General features: G+C 38.0%; 1 protein-coding gene across 1 annotated transcript; it reads left to right on the top strand.

The window, feature by feature from the left end:
- Positions 1–4,406: 4,406 nt before the first annotated feature.
- LOC121954056 (glycogenin-1-like) lies at positions 4,407–15,583 on the top strand. The gene is made up of 7 exons (XM_042501378.1): positions 4,407–4,548; positions 9,155–9,290; positions 9,381–9,555; positions 9,820–9,982; positions 11,471–11,597; positions 12,390–12,627; positions 14,802–15,583. The coding sequence occupies exons 1-7, from the start codon at positions 4,407–4,409 to the stop codon at positions 14,967–14,969; spliced, it is 1,149 nt and encodes a 382-aa protein (XP_042357312.1). The 3' UTR covers positions 14,970–15,583.
- Positions 15,584–18,632: the final 3,049 nt, after the last annotated feature.

Below are 18,632 nucleotides of genomic sequence, written 5' to 3' on the forward strand. Positions count from 1 at the left end.
AGCTGAATCCCGGAGAGACTGGTTATCTCTCCAAGGAGGAGTCACTCGGAAGAGGCGCAGAGTGGACCTTTGGCCTGGCTGGACCCTGGGACAGGCGTAGTCTGACAGTTAACATTTAACACCTCAGCTGTGTCATCATGTTATTGTCTGCAGAGAGAGGACCATGTGTTTGTCTCTGCTGGGTAATTAGTTTGCACATAAAGTGCAAATCTGACAAACAAATCACACCATAGAGGAGAAAGCATAAAAAGGCTAAAACACATATTGTGGGGACAATTGGTAGAAATGGAAGTTTAAAAAATATATTATTTTAAGCCTGAAATTGATATGGGTTGATCAAGAGTTGCTTTTTTTTCTTCTCAGAAGAGTATTAACAAAACAATCTCAGGACTTGCAGAAGCATACATAGCCACTTTTTTAATGATGAAGATGAGAAGACTTGTACCTCTCTGGAGTGTTAAATATGAAGCAACAGCCAGGAGACAGTTAGCTTAGCTTAGCAATAAGTCTGAACTCAAGGGGAGTCTGGCTATATCTGCATGTAGTGACTTCCCAGAGTCTTCACTGGTTGCCTGGCAACTGCAATATAATTTAGCACATCTGTAAAACGGTCTGTTAAACTATAACTAGATGTTTTCATACTCTTTTTTTTGCATGGATGAAACAACCAGATATATGTTTTTTGGGAGCTTTCGTTATGTTGGTGGGCATATTTTGTTACCATTTAATACTGGGGCGAATTATCAGACAATGGGCCCCTGGGCACAGATATGCAAAAGGTCACCCCACCTCTCCTACGTAAGAGCAGGACATACACACTTTGCAGCTTTTAACCCCGTCTGTGTGCCACCTGCGTCATTTTTTTGCCTTTTGCAAACTTTTTTAGATGTAATGCACCTTTTTGTGGTCATTTTATGTCTCTTTGAGATAATTTTGTGACGTTTTTGGTTGTTTTGTGTCTCTTGGTGGTTGTTTTACCCATTTTTGAGTTTTTCTTGTGCTGCTTTGCAGTTCCTTTGCATCTCTTTGTCGGGGCATTTCTAGTGTCATGATGATTTGTCACGTGTTTTTAACAAACCGTGCACACATTTTGCATTTCTGTGAAACATGTTTAAAACATGAGGCCTGTGTTTGCTTGCACAGTTTGCCTCACTGCTGCACAATGCGCTGTAACCTGAGGCACAGAGCCAACTGCATCACTTCAATTAAACTACCCCACTTTACAACACCAATGTCATTTTACTGCAACAGTCACTCTTTATTCCAACACACAGTATTGTGTTAAAACAGCAGCAGATTATGTTTCTTTTTTTTGTTTTCTTGTCTATATGCCTTTTTCTGGAATATTAAGAGGACTGATAGAGATGCTCTTCCTAAATCAGTGTCATTTGACCAGTAAGTTTAAGCCAGGACGCCTCTTCTGTCAATACAGTATATTAGAGTTTACACTGTGCCGCACTGTGTGTTTGAGAATATACAAACTGTAATGTAAGGAAACAATAGAATTAAGAGGCTTACATGCAGTCCCATGCAGGCTGAAGGGCTTAGAGTCCGGAGCAGGCCAGTCCAAAGTAGAAAAAACAGCTTTCTCCCTCTCTCCTTACACCTTTCTTGTCTTCGTCTCACTTCCTTTTCTCTGTTTTTACCTGTCAGTCTCTCCTCTCACCTCGCCACCGCTCAAAAAGACACAGTCCCATAATCAGCTGAAACAAAGACACAAGACTGTGCAAAAAGTTTCTCTCTTGTCTCAGACAAACATACTGAAGACATTTTTATACCCATTTGCTATAAAGTTACACAGAATCTAAAGATTTCCTCTGAATCCACACACATAAAGGACTCCATCTTTCCATCTCCCCTTCAGGGCTCTCTTCCTCAGACATCTGATCAGCCCAGTTTCACTCTGTGACTCCGAGGTGCTCTCCGGTTACCCTCTGGTCTCAGGCAAGCGCTCCACCTCCGGCCGTTGATGTACCAGCCACAGTTTTACGTTGTGGAGCCTGAGCCAGGATCAGTTGATGGTGTAAAAGTGTAACAGCCAGCCAAAGACTTTCTCATAAGCCTCCTGCATTATTTACTGGCAACTCAGAGCACATACGCAGGAAGGAGAATAGAGTGGGAACCATAGAGACATAGATGAACACAAAGAGATTAGAAAATCTGAATTTCTATAGAGTTTTAAGACTTTGAAACCTAGATCAGCAGCAGTTTTCTTGTGCTGCATTTGGACACCTTTCACAATTTATTTGACCCTTTGAAACCTGAAAAAAATTGGTTACATTGCTTTTGAAAACATGGGGGAAAAAGGCAATGACCAATTTCGCAAGAAATGTTGCACAGATTGCAAGAAATTGGTGAAAGGTTTTGGCAAAAAAAAAGAAAAAAACAAAAGTCAGCACATTTTTTAAGGTAATTTTCTTGTTTTTTTTGTTTTGTTTGTTTATTTATTTATTTATTTTTACAATTTTTTGGGCCATGTCTTGTTAAGTTGCTGGTTGTAAAAATATTGTACACCTACTAATGCAAATTGGGGAGAAAATCCGTTGCACTTATTCTGCACAAAAAAGCATTTTAAGGTTAAACCCCAATCAGTTGAGCATTACTGTGACTCATAACTTCAGTGTTAAGTGCATGTGAGCTTTGCATTCAGAGCTACTTGGATAAAAACATGGACCTACCCTTTAAGTAAAACGTCAAAACATTGTTGCATTACACACTTTGTCTTTAATCTTTACTTATTTATATTTGATGTAATAATAGCTGGGTGTGTCCATCCCCACACTCACCTGCATGTCCGGGTTTCTTGAGCCTCTGATGCTTCGTTCAGCTGTAATGTGAAGCCACGTCCACTCAGCGGTGCTGCTGACTCAAGGTGCTGAGGTAACGAGGATCTTCCTGTTTGTCTTGGAAAGGTAGAGCGGTGTAGCAAAGGTCAGGGTGCCGGTGTTGTTGCATGTTGCCAAACGCTTCCTAAACTGAAACAAACAGGACACACATTGTATTAACTATGATTTCTGACTTCAGCTTTTGTTCTTCTAAAGACAAAATCCAGATTGTTATCAGGCATAACTAATTCAAAACTCGAACTAATCTGTTCTGCACATGTTCTAAATATTGACGGAGAAGTGCCCCCTGCTTACCCACCAAATCTACAACAGTGGTTGGGCCTACTAGTTTGCAGATTTAGGTTATGAATACATAATATAACAAAAAATAAATCATGAATCTAATTTTGTTTAAAGTAACCACAATCCAGTATTTTTCTGCATAAAGAGTATTCTTCACGTTTGTTACTTTAAGTATAACTTGATGCTAATAGTTTCAAATTGTAAATGCAGTACTTTACATTACTTTTAGTGTGTTTAGCAAAGATTTTTTTACTTATTCAGTTATCATTAAAGAAAGCATAGTAAATACTACTGATAAAAGAACACATCAGAACATTTACATATTTTCAAGGTCTCATGTTTGGGTATAACAAAATGGCTCAGTAGCGCCCCCTACAAAATTTCAACAAACCAACCCCTGGGTGATGTTTATCATAGATTGGAAGGCCCCATGTTTCACCTCAATACTTACAAAAAAAGTCAGTGGGCAGCAATGTCCTAAACACAACAGGAAGTGAGTTATTTTGAATAATATTTTAAATATTTTCATTTTCAGGGCATTTTTTTGCTGTTTCCAGCTATCAAACTCCACCTACAGATTTTAATGATTTAATTCAAATTTGGTAAATAGCATCTACGGATGTGGGGGATGCCAAATTGCGAAGCTTTTGAGTTTTTGCCAAACAGCATGGAAGTGACGAGGCCTCCAATCAACAAGTTTTGCTACCAAACAGGAAGTGGTTTATAACTATTGTACATGATCCCATCTGCCCCAAACTTCACATAACAGGGCTGCATCAACTAACTATTATTTTTAATTGTTAATTAATGTGTTGATCATTTTTCAGCCAATTAGATGTTTGATCTGTGAAATGTCAGAAAATGGTGAAAAAATGTTGATCAGTGTTTCCAAATGTCCAATATGCTAGCCTCAAAATGCCCTGCTTTGTCGACAACCCAACGCTATTTAGTTTACTTTCATAGGCAAATGAGAAAACAAAATAAAAATGTTAACATTTAAGATGCTGGAATCAGGAAATTGGCCTTTAAAAAAGTACTCAAATGACTGGCAAATAGGATACAAAAAACTGAAAAGGGATTTTTAAGGGATTTTAAATGACATAGTCCTGATGACTTTTTGATTCGTCTGTCCATTTAGTGTTTTAAAGTACAGCTTCACTTTAGTCTTGAAGTGACGGATATTGGGTTTCCTCTCTAATCATTTGCATGTCAGCACTGTGGTATTACACTTTAATATGGTATCTGCACGCAGGGGGCGTGTCAGCTGTCAGTGGTCACATGACGCGGAAAATGTGGGGCTTAATTCCTGTGTTGGACTGCTCTCAGCTGCTGAGACTCTGCCCTTCGCAGTGCAAACCCTCCGTCCGCCCCATCACGACCCCCGAGCCCCGGGTTGACTCTCCTCATCACACCATGTCGGGTAAGACGCACCGGGGGCTCCGCGGGCACCCGCAGCCGCCGCACCGACACCGGAACACGGCCACCGCTTCCAGACCGGACCGGGGCTGCGCGAACTGCCCTCTCCTCCTGAAATATCGCGAATTTATTATTAAACGCTGCAGAAAACACCTGCTGCGATATTCACTGACGCTCGCATACGGACATTAATTAAGCAGCGTGTTTTGATTATTAGAGTTATATTATATACTGCGGACATATTTAGGGTTGTGATGTTTGATTTTATGAGTTGCTGCGGCGGTTTGGACCACAGTGAAGCTGTCCACTATTAAATACAGCACTTCCGGTTACAAATTTCAAAGTTAAAGCGCTTTGGATGCAGCTGGTGTTGAGTAACAAAATGCTAAAATGTAAAAGGAGAACTATGTTGAGAAAGAGAATACAATAGCTTCCTAAAAATGATATAATTTGAATTAATTGTTGTTTCATTTAGACTGCACTTTGCGCCACTTTTAACTGTTTTGATTATATCAATAATGATGTTTAAAAAATGATCCATCACATAGGCCTAAATACATAGAAATGAAATTGAAAATCTGTCAATTATTTAATTATTCAACTAATTGTTTGGTCTATGAATTGTCAGAAAATTGTGAAAAAAAATGTTGATCAAGTGGCAGGCTCAAAGTGTTTTGTCCACAACCCAACACTATTTAGTTTACTGTCCGAAAACAAACAAACAAACAAACAAAATAAATAAATAAAAAACATTAAGAAGCTGGAATCGGAGAATTAGTCTTTTTTTTCTTTAAAAAAAATACTCAAACAAATTAATTAATTATCAAATCAATAGATTGTTGCAGCTCTATTTTTCAGTGATGTCACTTCTTGAAAATTACTTATTTTTTTGTAAATTAAAAGCCAACTTTTATGCAAATACCAACACATTTAACAAGATAATATCTACCAATAATGGTCCAGCTGTAATGTTGAGGTCTGATTTCTACACAGCCAAAGTAAAGTCAGAGTGAAGTCAGTGGTTAGATTGTGACACTGCACATCAGGGTGTCACAGAGTGGCAGAAATTACGTACATTGCATTACCAACATGGTTTCTCCATGGAGGTTGTAGCCGGTTAGCTTATCTGAGCATGAAGACTGGAAATCAGTTGCTGACTGTAGCTTCATATCTACAGTTACTACAACTCTTTTCAGAGAATCAAATATGCATATCTCCTAAAATATTGAACTATTCCTTTAAGCTGACACCTGCATTATTACATAATCTAAAGGCCTCTCTTTGTAGAGGAGGCCCTAAATAACTTGAAATTTGTTTATATGTATATGTTTGTAAACATATACATATAACATTGTGCATAATCAAATTGTAAACCATAAATGATTAGCCAATTAACAGAGTTGTCAGTTGTCAAAAAAATAATCTGAAACTAATTTTTTTTTCTAATCGAATAATCAGTAAGTTCTTTCTTTATTAGCAAAAAATCTCAAACATTAACCTGTAGCTTCTTAAATGTGTGTATGTGTTGGCTTAAGACTGTTGGCCGGATAAAAAAAGCTTTTTTTAAAAAAATGTATCCAAATTTATTCTTGCTTAGATCATCCTGCATATATATTCATCATATGAAGCACAAATTGTAGACTTTTTAAAAAAAAATATTTATGCATATATTGTGCTGTACATTGTAGCACAACATTTTTTTTTATATTTCCAATTTTTTTTACATAGACAAATACTTTTATACTTTTTAGTATAATGCACATATTTTAAAAAAAAATATTTTAACATACCTGTTATTTTCATACTTATTATTTCTACTTCTTAAAATTCTCCATCACAGGGACTGTAACATGTCGCAATTTTTACCGGGATCAAGAACATATTTATGATTTCTGAGCAACAAGCGATTTTATGACCTTTGGCTCTGGGACAAATATTACTTGCACTTTTAAAATATTTTTCTAGACTTAATGATTGATTAAGAAAATATGATAAAGTGATCATGAAAAGGATATTGAACAGTTCCATGAAAAACCCATCGTCTTACATAGCTTGTGTATGCTTTTATTTTTTAAAGGAGAATCTGTTAACTTCCTGGGTTAATGTGGGGTCTTTAATTAACTTGACGCAGATGTTTCTCTGTGCGGACGTGCGCTTCAATGTGTGGCCTTTGAGTTAGTTTTTTTTAATTTCCTAATATGATAAAAGGCCAGTCACACCTTTTATAATGTATTACTATTAACGCGTTTATAACGTGAAAAATAGCTTTAAAAATAACCCATTACTGTAATAAATGTTTGATTACAGTAACCACCTGCAAAAATAGAGTGCTGTATTACTGCAAGCATCATATTAACATGAAATTACATACAGAAAACAATCTCTTATTTGCATACCAACCAAAAATTTGACATTACAACATATCTGAATGTACATTTTCCTAGATTATTCATGTATTTATTCAATTATGTTTTAAAAATGGTGCACTCATGCCGGATTACATTAATGTTAACTGATTTACCAGAATGTGTTATATATAAATATCAGTCCTCATGAAACTGTCAGGCCCAGAGGTGAACAGGTCACATGACTTTCTGTAGCCACACATAACTGTGGGAACACAACACATGCTTCCTGTACGACCTTGGAGGCGAGATGGGCCTTTAAACTCTTTTTAGTCATTTTCCTTGAAACGGACCCTATAGCAACCGACTCACACTCCCCCTCTCATCAGCTTTCCCAGAAGCCCCCCGGCAACACACACATTCAGCTTGATGAATACTATCTGCTGGCTCTGGGCCCACTTTCACTCGAGCATAAACACAGTGTGCCCCCTGCTGTCGTTAATGTATGCATAGAGGGACTCATCAGACTGAACTTCACACAATGGGCCTTCAGATGAACTGGGCAGACTTGTACTGGTGCAGTGGGTTATACAGTAAAGACTGGATGGGACAGTGTATGGGATGGTTCACGCTTGTCGTGAAGGAAATAACAGAAATTGATGCACTGATTTGACGCAGTTTTGCATCAAATTAAGAGACAGAGGCACCGATAGTTTGAGTTTCAAGTTTTTGGCAGAAAGTATACTCATTTTTTTTTAACCATTTCTGTCTAGGGAAGTTAAACCACTGCAGCATATTTAAATATAAATGCTGAAATCAAGCAGCTGCAGCCACATGTGAGAGCACAAACAGTATCTTTTGAGGCAGTAAAAACAGGGAAAATTTGTACATTTACATAACTGGTGATAATGTATCTAATCTGAGCAACATGTGAGCCTTAAAATACAGAGTTTTTCTCAAGGGGAGAAGAGGCTGTACAGAATTTACTGTGTAATTTTTTTGGCTTTGATGCTTTTACAAATTATCCACCAATGATTGGGAAGCTACCAGCAAAGCAAAGGCTTGAAACCTACCAAGAAGTTGAACTACAGCTACTAAAGCTACCCGAGGGAGAAATGAAATTAGGTTAATTAAAGCTACTCAGGAAAAGTTAGTCAAATTACTTCAAAAAAGATGAAATTGATAATGTATATGTGACACTAAATCATACAAAAAGTTTTAAAAAAAGCCACTTAATTGAGTTTATCAGAAAAAAAGAGCCCACATGTTCAGGTCATTCATAAACCAAAAAGCAAAATAAATACCACAGTCTGTCTGGAAATATTGCACCAGGATTACCCAGTTAGCCAGGTAACTTCGAAAACAATAAAAAAAAAACTTCCCTGAACATTTCTTATTAAAAAAGTAGGTCTTATCAGTGGAGGCAGTCAGTGTCGTGTATTTGCTTAAGTATGGCCACAGTGATTCGTCCTCATGCTAAGATTTGGGGGGTTAATCTATGAAGACACTTTGCCTGTGTGAGCAGTGAGCACTGAACAATGCTCACCCTTTAGCACACACACTACACAAAGGTGAAAGGTCAAATGTGGCTGCCTGACTAATGTGCATGCTTTAACAGGATGAAAGAAAAGGCAGCTCAGAGGTTCAACTACAGTGAGCAGTAATTGCAGAGTAAAATTATAAATCATTCTTTGCCTTTTATAGCCCTAATTTGGTGGTAAATTCTGCCATTAGCTACCCAAAGAAATGGCAAAAATGTCTTTTGACTGCTTGAATCCCCAATGCGGACATGACTGTAGTTGAACCACCAACAACTACTGAAAAATATAGTTTAACTACTTCAATACATGTACTTAAAAAAAAACGCTTTTTACATACTACATCAATTTTTGCCTGTATTATTTATTGGTTGAAAAGTTATTATTACTCATCATTTTTACTCATAATTTTGGTTTCTGCTCTGCAATAAACTATCATATTTTTACTTTTTCACAATATTATTAAAAAGCACTGTGTTAAAGAAATTTTCTTGACGAACTTTTAAACTTCCCTTTTAAGTGTTTCAATTCACACCAAATAATCCGTCATTTTCAAACAGCTTTGGTTATTCTGATAAAGATTACGAAAAACATATCAAATTTAAGCTCTTAAAAGACGTGGAAAGGCAGATAGATACAAGTGGGACTGTCAAAAGAGAAAAAAGGCATGAAGTAATGAAACCAATGTGATAACATGGCTGATAAGTGTGTGTGTCTCTCCAAACAGACGAAGCTTTTGTGACGCTGGCCACAAACGACAGCTACGCCAAAGGAGCGATGGTTCTCGGCCAGTCACTACGAAACCACAACACAACCAGGAAGCTGGTCGCTCTCGTAGGACCTCATGTTGCAGATCCTTGCAGGTTGCACACATCACTGATGTTAGGTTAAAATTCCACTAATGTCAATATCTAACACACACACTGACACAAACCACACTGTCTGTGTTGCAGAGATGCACTACGCTCCATTTTTGATGAGGTGTGTGTGGTGGATGTTATGGACTCGGGTGACGCAGCTCATTTAGCCCTGATGAAACGTCCAGACCTGGGAGTAACGTTCACTAAACTGCACTGCTGGACTCTCACACGCTACAGCAAGTGTGTGTTCCTGGACGCAGACACACTGGTGAGACAAAAACCCAACAACAGCCGAAAAACATGCACAACAGGTTAAAAAGTAGTTTAGGTTTTGCCTTTGATCACAACATGAGACAGTCTGGTCCATGCAGAGATATAATATATCCGCTGCATGACAAGTGGCATTGAGTTTAAACACCTCTCATTGATGCTTTTGCTACGTTCTTCTGCATTTTTCTGCAAATGACCAATATGGAAATATTCACTAATGAAACTCAATATGTCTCTAAGCAACGTTTTTTTATGCATTCAGGTGCTCTCAAATATAGATGAACTCTTTGAGAGAGAGGAACTATCTGCAGCGCCGGATCCTGGTTGGCCGGACTGTTTTAACTCAGGGGTTTTTGTCTTCAGACCGTCCAACGAGACGCACGAGAAGCTGCTCACATTCTGCAGCGAAAACGGCAGCTTTGACGGTGAGACACAAGTGTTTTACCCCTTTCTTTTTATGTTCACAAATACGATAATTAAATAAGAGTTTTTAAGTTGATAACTCATACATTTAATTTGTTCCAGCTAAATTTTCACCATTATCTAAGGTAATGTACTTAATTACCGTGACTATGAACACACATTTTAAGTTAATTACTCATAAAAAGTAAAGTTGTTCCAGCATTTTGTTCTTCACATTATTTAAAAGGAATTTTAAAGTGTTAACTCCTTAAGTGTGCAGTGATAACAGGCTGCATGAAGCATATTTGAATGAACAAGTTTCAGACTACATAACTATATTCTACTTTTGTAATAACTCCTGTTTGTCATTGGACAGCGAGAACATGAACCAGTCAACCAATCGGCTGTAGGTGTGACTCAACTTTTTTGGATGAGGAAAAGTTTGTATTTGTTGCTAAATTGTGCAATTAATCAGCAGAAGTTACTGCAACTCCTCTCACTCTCTATCTACAAGCTCATATATACTATATGTCCTAATTTTAACTCTGTCCTGATCTAACCTTGTCCTCACACTGCCACCTCACCCCAGCTGTTTGTCTGCCGTTAACACTGTGCCACGGACATCTGCCGTCTGTGTGAAAGCGTTTAACCGTATGTTGTCATTGGCTGCGTGCAGCCTCCTCTCTTCACCATTCCTTTTTAGTTTCTATTTATAGGTGTCAAAAAGGACACAGTCTGTGGGAATGTATGGTATGTGTGTGTGGTGTTGACCATTCAGGTATGCACTACAGTGTGTCTGAACCCTTTGAAAGGTGAGCAAATTGGTTTAATTTCTTCTAAAAACATGAGAAAAAGGTAATGAGTAACTTTAAAAATACAAAAAATAGCAAAAAAGGTAAAAAGTATAAGAAAATTACCTAAAAATTAGAAGAAAAAAGGTGAAAAAAACAAACAAAAAAATACCTGGAAAAAGTGCTTTAACAATAAAAAATAATCCTTTACATTTTTTTTTTTACTACAAATTAAGTTAGTTTAGTTTAGTTAGTAATTAAATTGTTTCCCTAGCTTTTTAAAAAAAAAATGTTTCCAAATCCCATATTGTCTTACAGTTTGTGAAACAGTTCTTGCCAACTTGCTCTTTGCCTTTTTTACGTTTTTCAAAAAGAAAACAAAACCAATTTACTCGGATTACAAATGTTTAAATACTTTAAATACTTATGTAGCACAAGAAAGGTGATGTCAATCCAGGTTTCAAAGGGTTAAAGGACTTCAGCAGACAGAGAAGAAATGTCAGATTCCAGTAAATGTTACTGGAATTAAAAACATAAATTCTTTCCTTCCTGCCTTCGCTCAGCAAAAACGCAAAATCATTGTGACATGACTGTTACTGTTTATTTATTTTAACATGCCAAACCAGAGCTCCAAGCCAGCTCTCATTTTGCTCCACTTTAACACAAAACTCTGTCTAAAACTATCACTCTGAGCACATTTATGTGTGTCCATGTCTGCAGGTGGAGATCAGGGGGTTCTCAACAGTTTCTTTAACACCTGGGCAACGGCAGATATTTCCAAACACCTTCCCTTCATCTACAACCTCAGCAGTATCGCCATCTACTCCTACCTGCCAGCTTTCAAACAGTCAGTACACACACACACACACACACACACACACACACACAAGCACACACGTTTCTATGTTCATGTTTAGCCGTTATTCCCCTGATTTTGTAGCTTTTCTTGTAAAACGTCATGGTGCTTGTGTGTCGAGGAGGCCCAAAGCTTATCCAAGGTCAGTTCAAAGGTGGTTTATTTGTGTCAGTGTCTTTGGTTGGGTTTTGAATTACAAGAAGCTGCTGCGACTCAGACAAAGGACAACACACATTCTGCCAAAACCTGCCTCAAAACTACTGAAGCTAACACTCTGTGTTTTGTTAAAATCTGTACTGCCTCTCTCCCTCTGTTGATGAGCTGGGTTAAAGTGTGGTATTTTTCAACATGAACCCTGTTTTCCCATGTTTTTGTGTCTGAGTGACTAATGGGAACAGCAACTTTTGAACTCGGTTAAGTATTGTGTGAGGCCGCTACAGCTGAAAGCCCTGAAACAGGCTGCAGTGTAACTACTCAGAGCAATTGTGCATCAATTGTGCACGTTGTGTCCACATAAAGAGCTTGTTTTTGCCACTGACAGGCTCAGGTTGTTATGAAAGTGTCCCTACAGAGATAGACCTTTTTGTTAAAGGGAAAGATCCCCTCTTTTTTCTTTTATTACAACATAAACATGTAACCGAAGTCAATTGACCGCTGGGTACATTTGACTTTTTCACCCTAGTCAAGGGAAGCACGGCGGCGCTAACTTTTGGGTTGGCAAACTAAAAAAACATAATTCCTGCAGCACTCTACAGAGGCATTTTTCCTGCTGTGTTTTCACAGGTACGGCCACGACGCCAAGGTGGTGCACTTCCTAGGAAAGGTGAAGCCGTGGAGCTACTCTTACGACGCTCAGAGGGGCGAGGTCAAAGGTCAATCTCTGTCCCCTGACCAGTGCCATCTGCACCCCGACTACCTGCTCATGTGGTGGCAGGTGTACGCCAAATCTGTGCTGCCGTTACTACAGCAGGCCTACGGGGAGACTCCCTTCAGCAGCGGCTTTGTGGAGGCAAGCGAGGAGGTACGTCAGCGACTGTGATGTTTGAGTGTGATAACGAAAAGTTTCCCATTCTAGATGTGGTAATGGTGGATATGCATGTGCTGAAACATAAACGAGGACGGCTGTAAATGCGTGTGATTGTTTGGTTAGCCTGTTGCATAACTGTCGTGTTCTGACTTTTTTTTTAAAACCTGTAATTACCGGGTGAACGCTCCTTTCTCTTGCAGGAGTCTAAAATATGTAAGTCTATTTGCCACTTACAAAGTATTAAAAGTGCCACGTACTAAAACTTTTTTAGTCCCTCTCAAGCTCCAAAATACTGCTTATCTGAGTTGCAACAATAACAACAAAAAGTAAATTTGTTCCACACTCTCAGCACCAATCTGGTGCCAAATTGGTGTTTGTAGCTGCTGGTATTTCCAGTCCGCTCACTAGCGTCATGACTGCATGAGCTCGCTGTTGTCACTGAAACGTAAAGGATGCCGTTCCTCCAACAACTGCTCACTCCCCTCACAGAGTTGCAGGAAGTTGCCATGCTGCCTGTCGTAACAGGGCAGCAGTGTAATAGCTGTGGTTTAGTCAAAAAAGGAAAGCTGCCAAAAGCTGCAGCCCACTTGCCTGAAGCTGTGCCATCCTGTGTCTTGTGACAAGTTTATACAGAGCTGTTTTGCGCTGGATCAGGCTGATTTTTTTTTTAAACTTGAGGTGTGAAATGTGGGACTTTTTTCATAATTGTTTGTGACTCTAAGCAACTTTTTTTCAGTCACCAAGAGTGGCAAATACAGGATAATGGCACAATAAATCTTTAATTTCCCCAAAGTCAAAAAATCAGTTGCTTTTAAGACATCTCTATTAAGCAACCTGACTGAGATTGAGTGAACTTACTCTGTAATGTTACACAGCGATATCTATCTAAAGTTTAACTACCATATATGTTAATGGTCACACCAGACCAGGGGCCAGATGCATAAATAATGTGTAAACACAAAAACCATGTGTAAGCCTTTTCCAAATCATGAATTGGTATTTCTAAAGGAGGAATGTGCAGTGAGAATGCACACACAGTTTTAGCTGAGATAGCTGGAAGTGCGATGATAAGGAGGAGATTAAATACAACTCGATTCAGGTCATATTGATTTTTAGTTTGTTTGCCAAATATTCCTGATTGTGTTATTGTTTTAACCGGCCACACAGCACTCTGTAAAACGTCAATCAAGAGGCGCATTTATAAATTATAAATTAATTTAATTTATTTTTGAGGGATGAATTTCATCCTTCCTTTTATTTACATTCACCTCCCTAAATTAGGGAAATAAATAAAATAAATAAAATAAAAATAAAATAAATTAATTATCGTCTAAATTTATCCCATGTAGCACTTTGTGAAGTCAGTTTAAGTATGAGCATTGTGAAGCAGCTACGCTAATGATGTTAAATAATAACTGCAATGATGGTGTGCAGAAATGTGATCAGAGGTACAGACTAAAAAAAAAAAAAATTAAAAAAAAAAAAATCAAATAGGGGGGGGGGGGAGCATGTACCAACGTCATTTACTTAAGGTTAGAGAAAATTGATTTTGTTTTTAAAATATTCAGTGTAACACAAAACATGACTCTTTGGTGATATAATGCAAGAGGCATTCGGCGTTTTTGTCTAACCATTTTTAGAAGACATTTTAATGCCAATAAAGGACCTATTTTCAGATTGATGGATTCAATGCCTTTTAAGACTTTTTTAAGGATCTGCGGGAAGCCTGTTCACAGCTTACATAAGTGTGATGTGGAAACTAGAAACCGCCAGCACTCATACACAATGAGCTGACTTTTACTTTTGGTATGAGACATCCTGTTTCCAACACATAAACCTTTGTTAATGTGCTTCCTGCTCACTACAGACATTTGTTTGATTGGTACTGATTTATTTATTGAGTGTATGTGCACTAAAGGAGGCCAGCCATTCTTCTTGTTAGGATAAACTATTTTCATCATCTGAGAAACTCTTATCTGCTGCAAGTGTGTTGCAAAATGTCTTGTTTGTACTTTGACTCTGGTGACGAAATGCCTGCCTGTGGTGATTGTAGGAAGAAAACAGCGCCCAGCCGAGCAAGGCTGAAAGCAGGGAAACCAGTCCTTATAAAGTGTTGCTCCAGAGCTGTGTAATGATTCATTCATTCTCTGCCTCTGCCTGTCACGCAGGGTAAGCTGCACCAGGATGTGAGGGAGCAATCGGTGCCCATCGCTCCTCCTCCACAGAAGGTTTCCTCAGAGGAGAGGAAGCAGCGTTGGGAAGCAGGCCAGATTGACTACATGGGTGAAGACTCATTCGCCAACATTGAGCGAAAGCTTGACTCGTTTTTAAAGTAGCGGGCAAGTGAGGGAGCGTGACGGACAGAGAGAGCACCAGTTGAAGCTCTGTGTGGGCGGGGATTGTAAGCACTGCTCAGCCAATCACAGGGGCTTGATTAGAAGGCGGCTGGATGAACGCCTCTGTGCAACGTTCAGCCTCACTCTCCGCGTCCTGTCAGTGTGTGTGTGTGAATGACAGGGAGTAGAAGTTTGACACAATTCCTCGCACTCTTATCATTGATGACATTTTGGGAAATACACTCATTTACTTTCTTACAAAGCGTTAGATGAGAAGATTGATACTGCTCACATACCATACATCTGGCTAACTTAGCTTAGCATAAAGACTGGGCTGCCTTATACCAGGCATACACGCAAATGCTGAAGGCCTTACTGCCGTAGAAAATGTAAACACACACCTTTTAACTAAATGATAGGAAAGATAAACCGGGGTTTAGGAATACATATAAAGAGGTTTATTCAGTCAAAGAATTCAGAGGGGAAATTTGCATAATTTTCCCAAAAAGTGGATATGTCAATATTGGTATCGGTTGTAGGCCAAATGAGTTGTTTTATGTGGGCACATCAGCAAAAAAACCCAATATTGTGCATCCCTAATTATTATTATTTTAAGATACAAAATACAGAAAAGTATTATAGGTCCCCTTTAATAGACAACAATATTTTAAAAAGTTAATTTACCAGTGGCCAAATGTTTTAACTAACTATGAAACTGAAGCCCTTTCATCCTCATTAATTATTGTCATTTTTAAAATGTTTAACTCAGCATATAAGATTGTCCATATTGAAATGTAAGTTTTGGTTTTTATTGTTTCCATTGACTTGGCCTAAAGTTATGGGCTGCTCTCACCAATTTCTAATGCCATGAATGTGTGCATATGTGGCCAGTGTTAATCAATGGCTTATGCAGAGTGTATAAAAGACCGTGATTTACTTAAAAGCAGGTATTCAGATGTTGAACCTTGCTGGAAGATATTGCAACTAATGCTTTCAGGGGAGAGCGCATCTTTTGTTCGAAGAAAGTGACAACTGGCTTATCAGTTGTTTTCAGCTACCAAGAAATTCACTAATATGTGCACAGACACAATTTCACCGCTTACTTCATGATACACTTCTAGCAAACACATTTCCTTACATCGAGAAATAGTGGCCGTATGCTGATTTCAAGAATTAAAATGTTTCTGATTTACTAAACTCTGCATGGTGGTAAAAAACAAAATCTTACAAACTCTAATTTTACACACTTATTTCATACATAAAGTATTAACATTTCTATGCACGTATTAGTGAATGAGGCCCATAGAGTGGTAAAATCTTCTCATGTGACTCTCAGGAAAAAGCGTACTTTCCAAAATGACTGCTTCTTTAAGTGTTCTTGTGCGTCTGATGGAGACGGATACACAGTCTTCCTAACCTGTGGCAACTTTCAGCAACAACACAAACCGAAAATGACCATACAGATGAAGGGAAATCAGTAAGTCTAAACGTTGTTTCTGGATTTTACCACAACCTCCTTTCCTGCAATAAGTCTCTCCATCTGAACCACTCTGAAGCAGATGTGCAGCAGCTGGCTCGCTCCCCTCTCCTTCTCAGCCAGTTACGATAATCTCGCTTTATTCAGACAGTGGTCACCTCACCAGAGTCTGTAGGTAAACTTTCCTGTCTGTGCCTCTGACACTCACCAGCTCCCTGTGACTTCAGCTTCGTAATGTCTGGTGTTGTTTTAGGACAAAGGCCTGTTGTGTTGTATTTGCATGGCACAGAGTTTAAAACGTGGGTCAGTAATGAAGTACCTCCACCCACGTCCTGTGTGTTGATATTCCGTTTTGTTTGTATTTATGTGGGATTAAATCGTGCGCTCCCCAGACATTTGTCATCTGTATGCGTGCCCTGCATGTTGTGTCCCACATCAGTATATATCTGTGCCATGACCTGTTTCATCATTTCCTGTCTGTAGAGTAACCAGCTGCCTTATTGCCGTTCACTGTTTACAAAACCTCACTCACTGTAACTGCTGCTAGTAGCACAACTTAACTTTCCTGTTACTAATACCTCCTAAACTTCACTCCAGCTGTGCGCCCTTAAACTGTTACCTATAGCTCCATTAAACGCACTCCTCCGACAACAAGCTGGCGTCCTCCAGAGAAAAGCCTGTATGCGATTTCTCTAATGTTGTCAACCTGCTGATTCCTGAATATGCATGATGAGCGTGGAAGTGGATCATAATTGTCGTGACTTCAATAAATGCAGCTCTGCCCTCCAGATGTTAACTGTGCATCCCTGTTGAAGCGCTAATAAAGAACGGGTGAAAAATCATCTTTTATCCATCTCTTCTGTCACGAGTTTCATTTTCTTGTTTGATGAGATCAGCAGTTCTCAAGTTTTTTTCCTTATCCCTTAGAAACCTGAGCATATTGGTTTGATTTCTTTTAAAAACATGGAGAAAAGGTAATGAGTAACTTAAAGAAAATGTCCAAAAATTGGCAGAAAAAAATGGAATAAAAAAACACAAGAAATTTTACTTAAAATTAGAAAAAAAAGTTTTAAAAAAAAGACTTGAAAAAATTGTTTAAGTAATATTGATAATCCTGTAAAATAGTTTTATAATAATTTTCTAAGTGTAAATATATGAAGTTTTTGTAAACTGTTTTTCTAACTTTTTAAAAAATAATTCTAAAAAAAAACCCTACTAATTTCTTATATGTGAAACAGTTCTTGCCAAGTAACTCATTGCCTTTTTCCCCATATTCTAAAAAGAAAATAAACCAATTGGCTCAGATTTCAAATGAGTATTTGAAATGTAAACAAGTATTTAAATACTTATGAAAGCATGTGAACGCAGCACAAGAAAGGCGATGTCAATCCAGGATTCAAAGGGTTAAGGGACCCCTTAATTGTCATTGAGTAAACAAACAACCCCTGACTTAGTGACTTATATATATTATTATATATTATAGCTAATTCATATTATATTCAATGCACTGCAACAACAACAACAACAACAACAACAACAGTAGAAAACAACTGAAAGTACACAACTGACCCAAACAGTGAACGCAATAACTGCAGGAAGTTTATGCAAAACAAGCAATTTAGATTATTTTGAAAATTGCTGTGAATGTTTCTTTAGAGAAGACTTTCCCTGGAAATTTTGAAAACTTTTTAAGGCCTACAGTTCTTTATAATATGCATTTTAATGTTTGTTTTTAACAATCATACATACTTGACAGGCTTCTTTTTTGACAGATTCTGTTTTCTTCTCCCCGACACTTGGCCATTGTTCTATTAACTCGTTTATTGTTTAAATGGCGAATTTTTCCAAAAGACTGGAAAGAGGCTGTTCAGCAAAGTTTAGACTTTGCACAATGAGGAACAGGAGAGATTTTTACAATCATCCTGTAAGATTTCTGTCTGCAGTTTATATTGTAAATAATAATGAGATAAAGTTTAAATTAATTTCATTTTATTTTCTCAACAGAAATAAATGAAATGCTGAGATATGGGCCTATTATGTATTTATTTTATTTTTTTAAGTTTTCTTCTACCCCTTAAAATCAAAGCTTTGGTGACCCCTAGTGGGGTGGGGAATGTCTGTAAATGTCTTGTTCCAAACCCAAGACAAATAACAGAGCAGTAAATGCTAAAATTTTACCCTTTATT

This window comes from Plectropomus leopardus, chromosome 14 (genome assembly GCF_008729295.1).
Source record: "Plectropomus leopardus isolate mb chromosome 14, YSFRI_Pleo_2.0, whole genome shotgun sequence".
Classification (NCBI taxonomy): domain Eukaryota; kingdom Metazoa; phylum Chordata; class Actinopteri; order Perciformes; family Serranidae; genus Plectropomus; species Plectropomus leopardus.

What these genes read in the sequence shown, in the direction of transcription:
- LOC121954056 (XM_042501378.1), top strand. Translation starts at nt 4,407, where the DNA reads ATGACGCGGAAAATGTGGGGCTTAATTCCTGTGTTGGACTGCTCTCAG. An exon ending in TACCTGCCAGCTTTCAAACA is followed by an intron (nt 11,598 to 12,389) that starts GTCAGTACACAC and finishes GTGTTTTCACAG; the next exon opens with GTACGGCCACGACGCCAAGG. An exon ending in TTGTGGAGGCAAGCGAGGAG is followed by an intron (nt 12,628 to 14,801) that starts GTACGTCAGCGA and finishes CCTGTCACGCAG; the next exon opens with GGTAAGCTGCACCAGGATGT.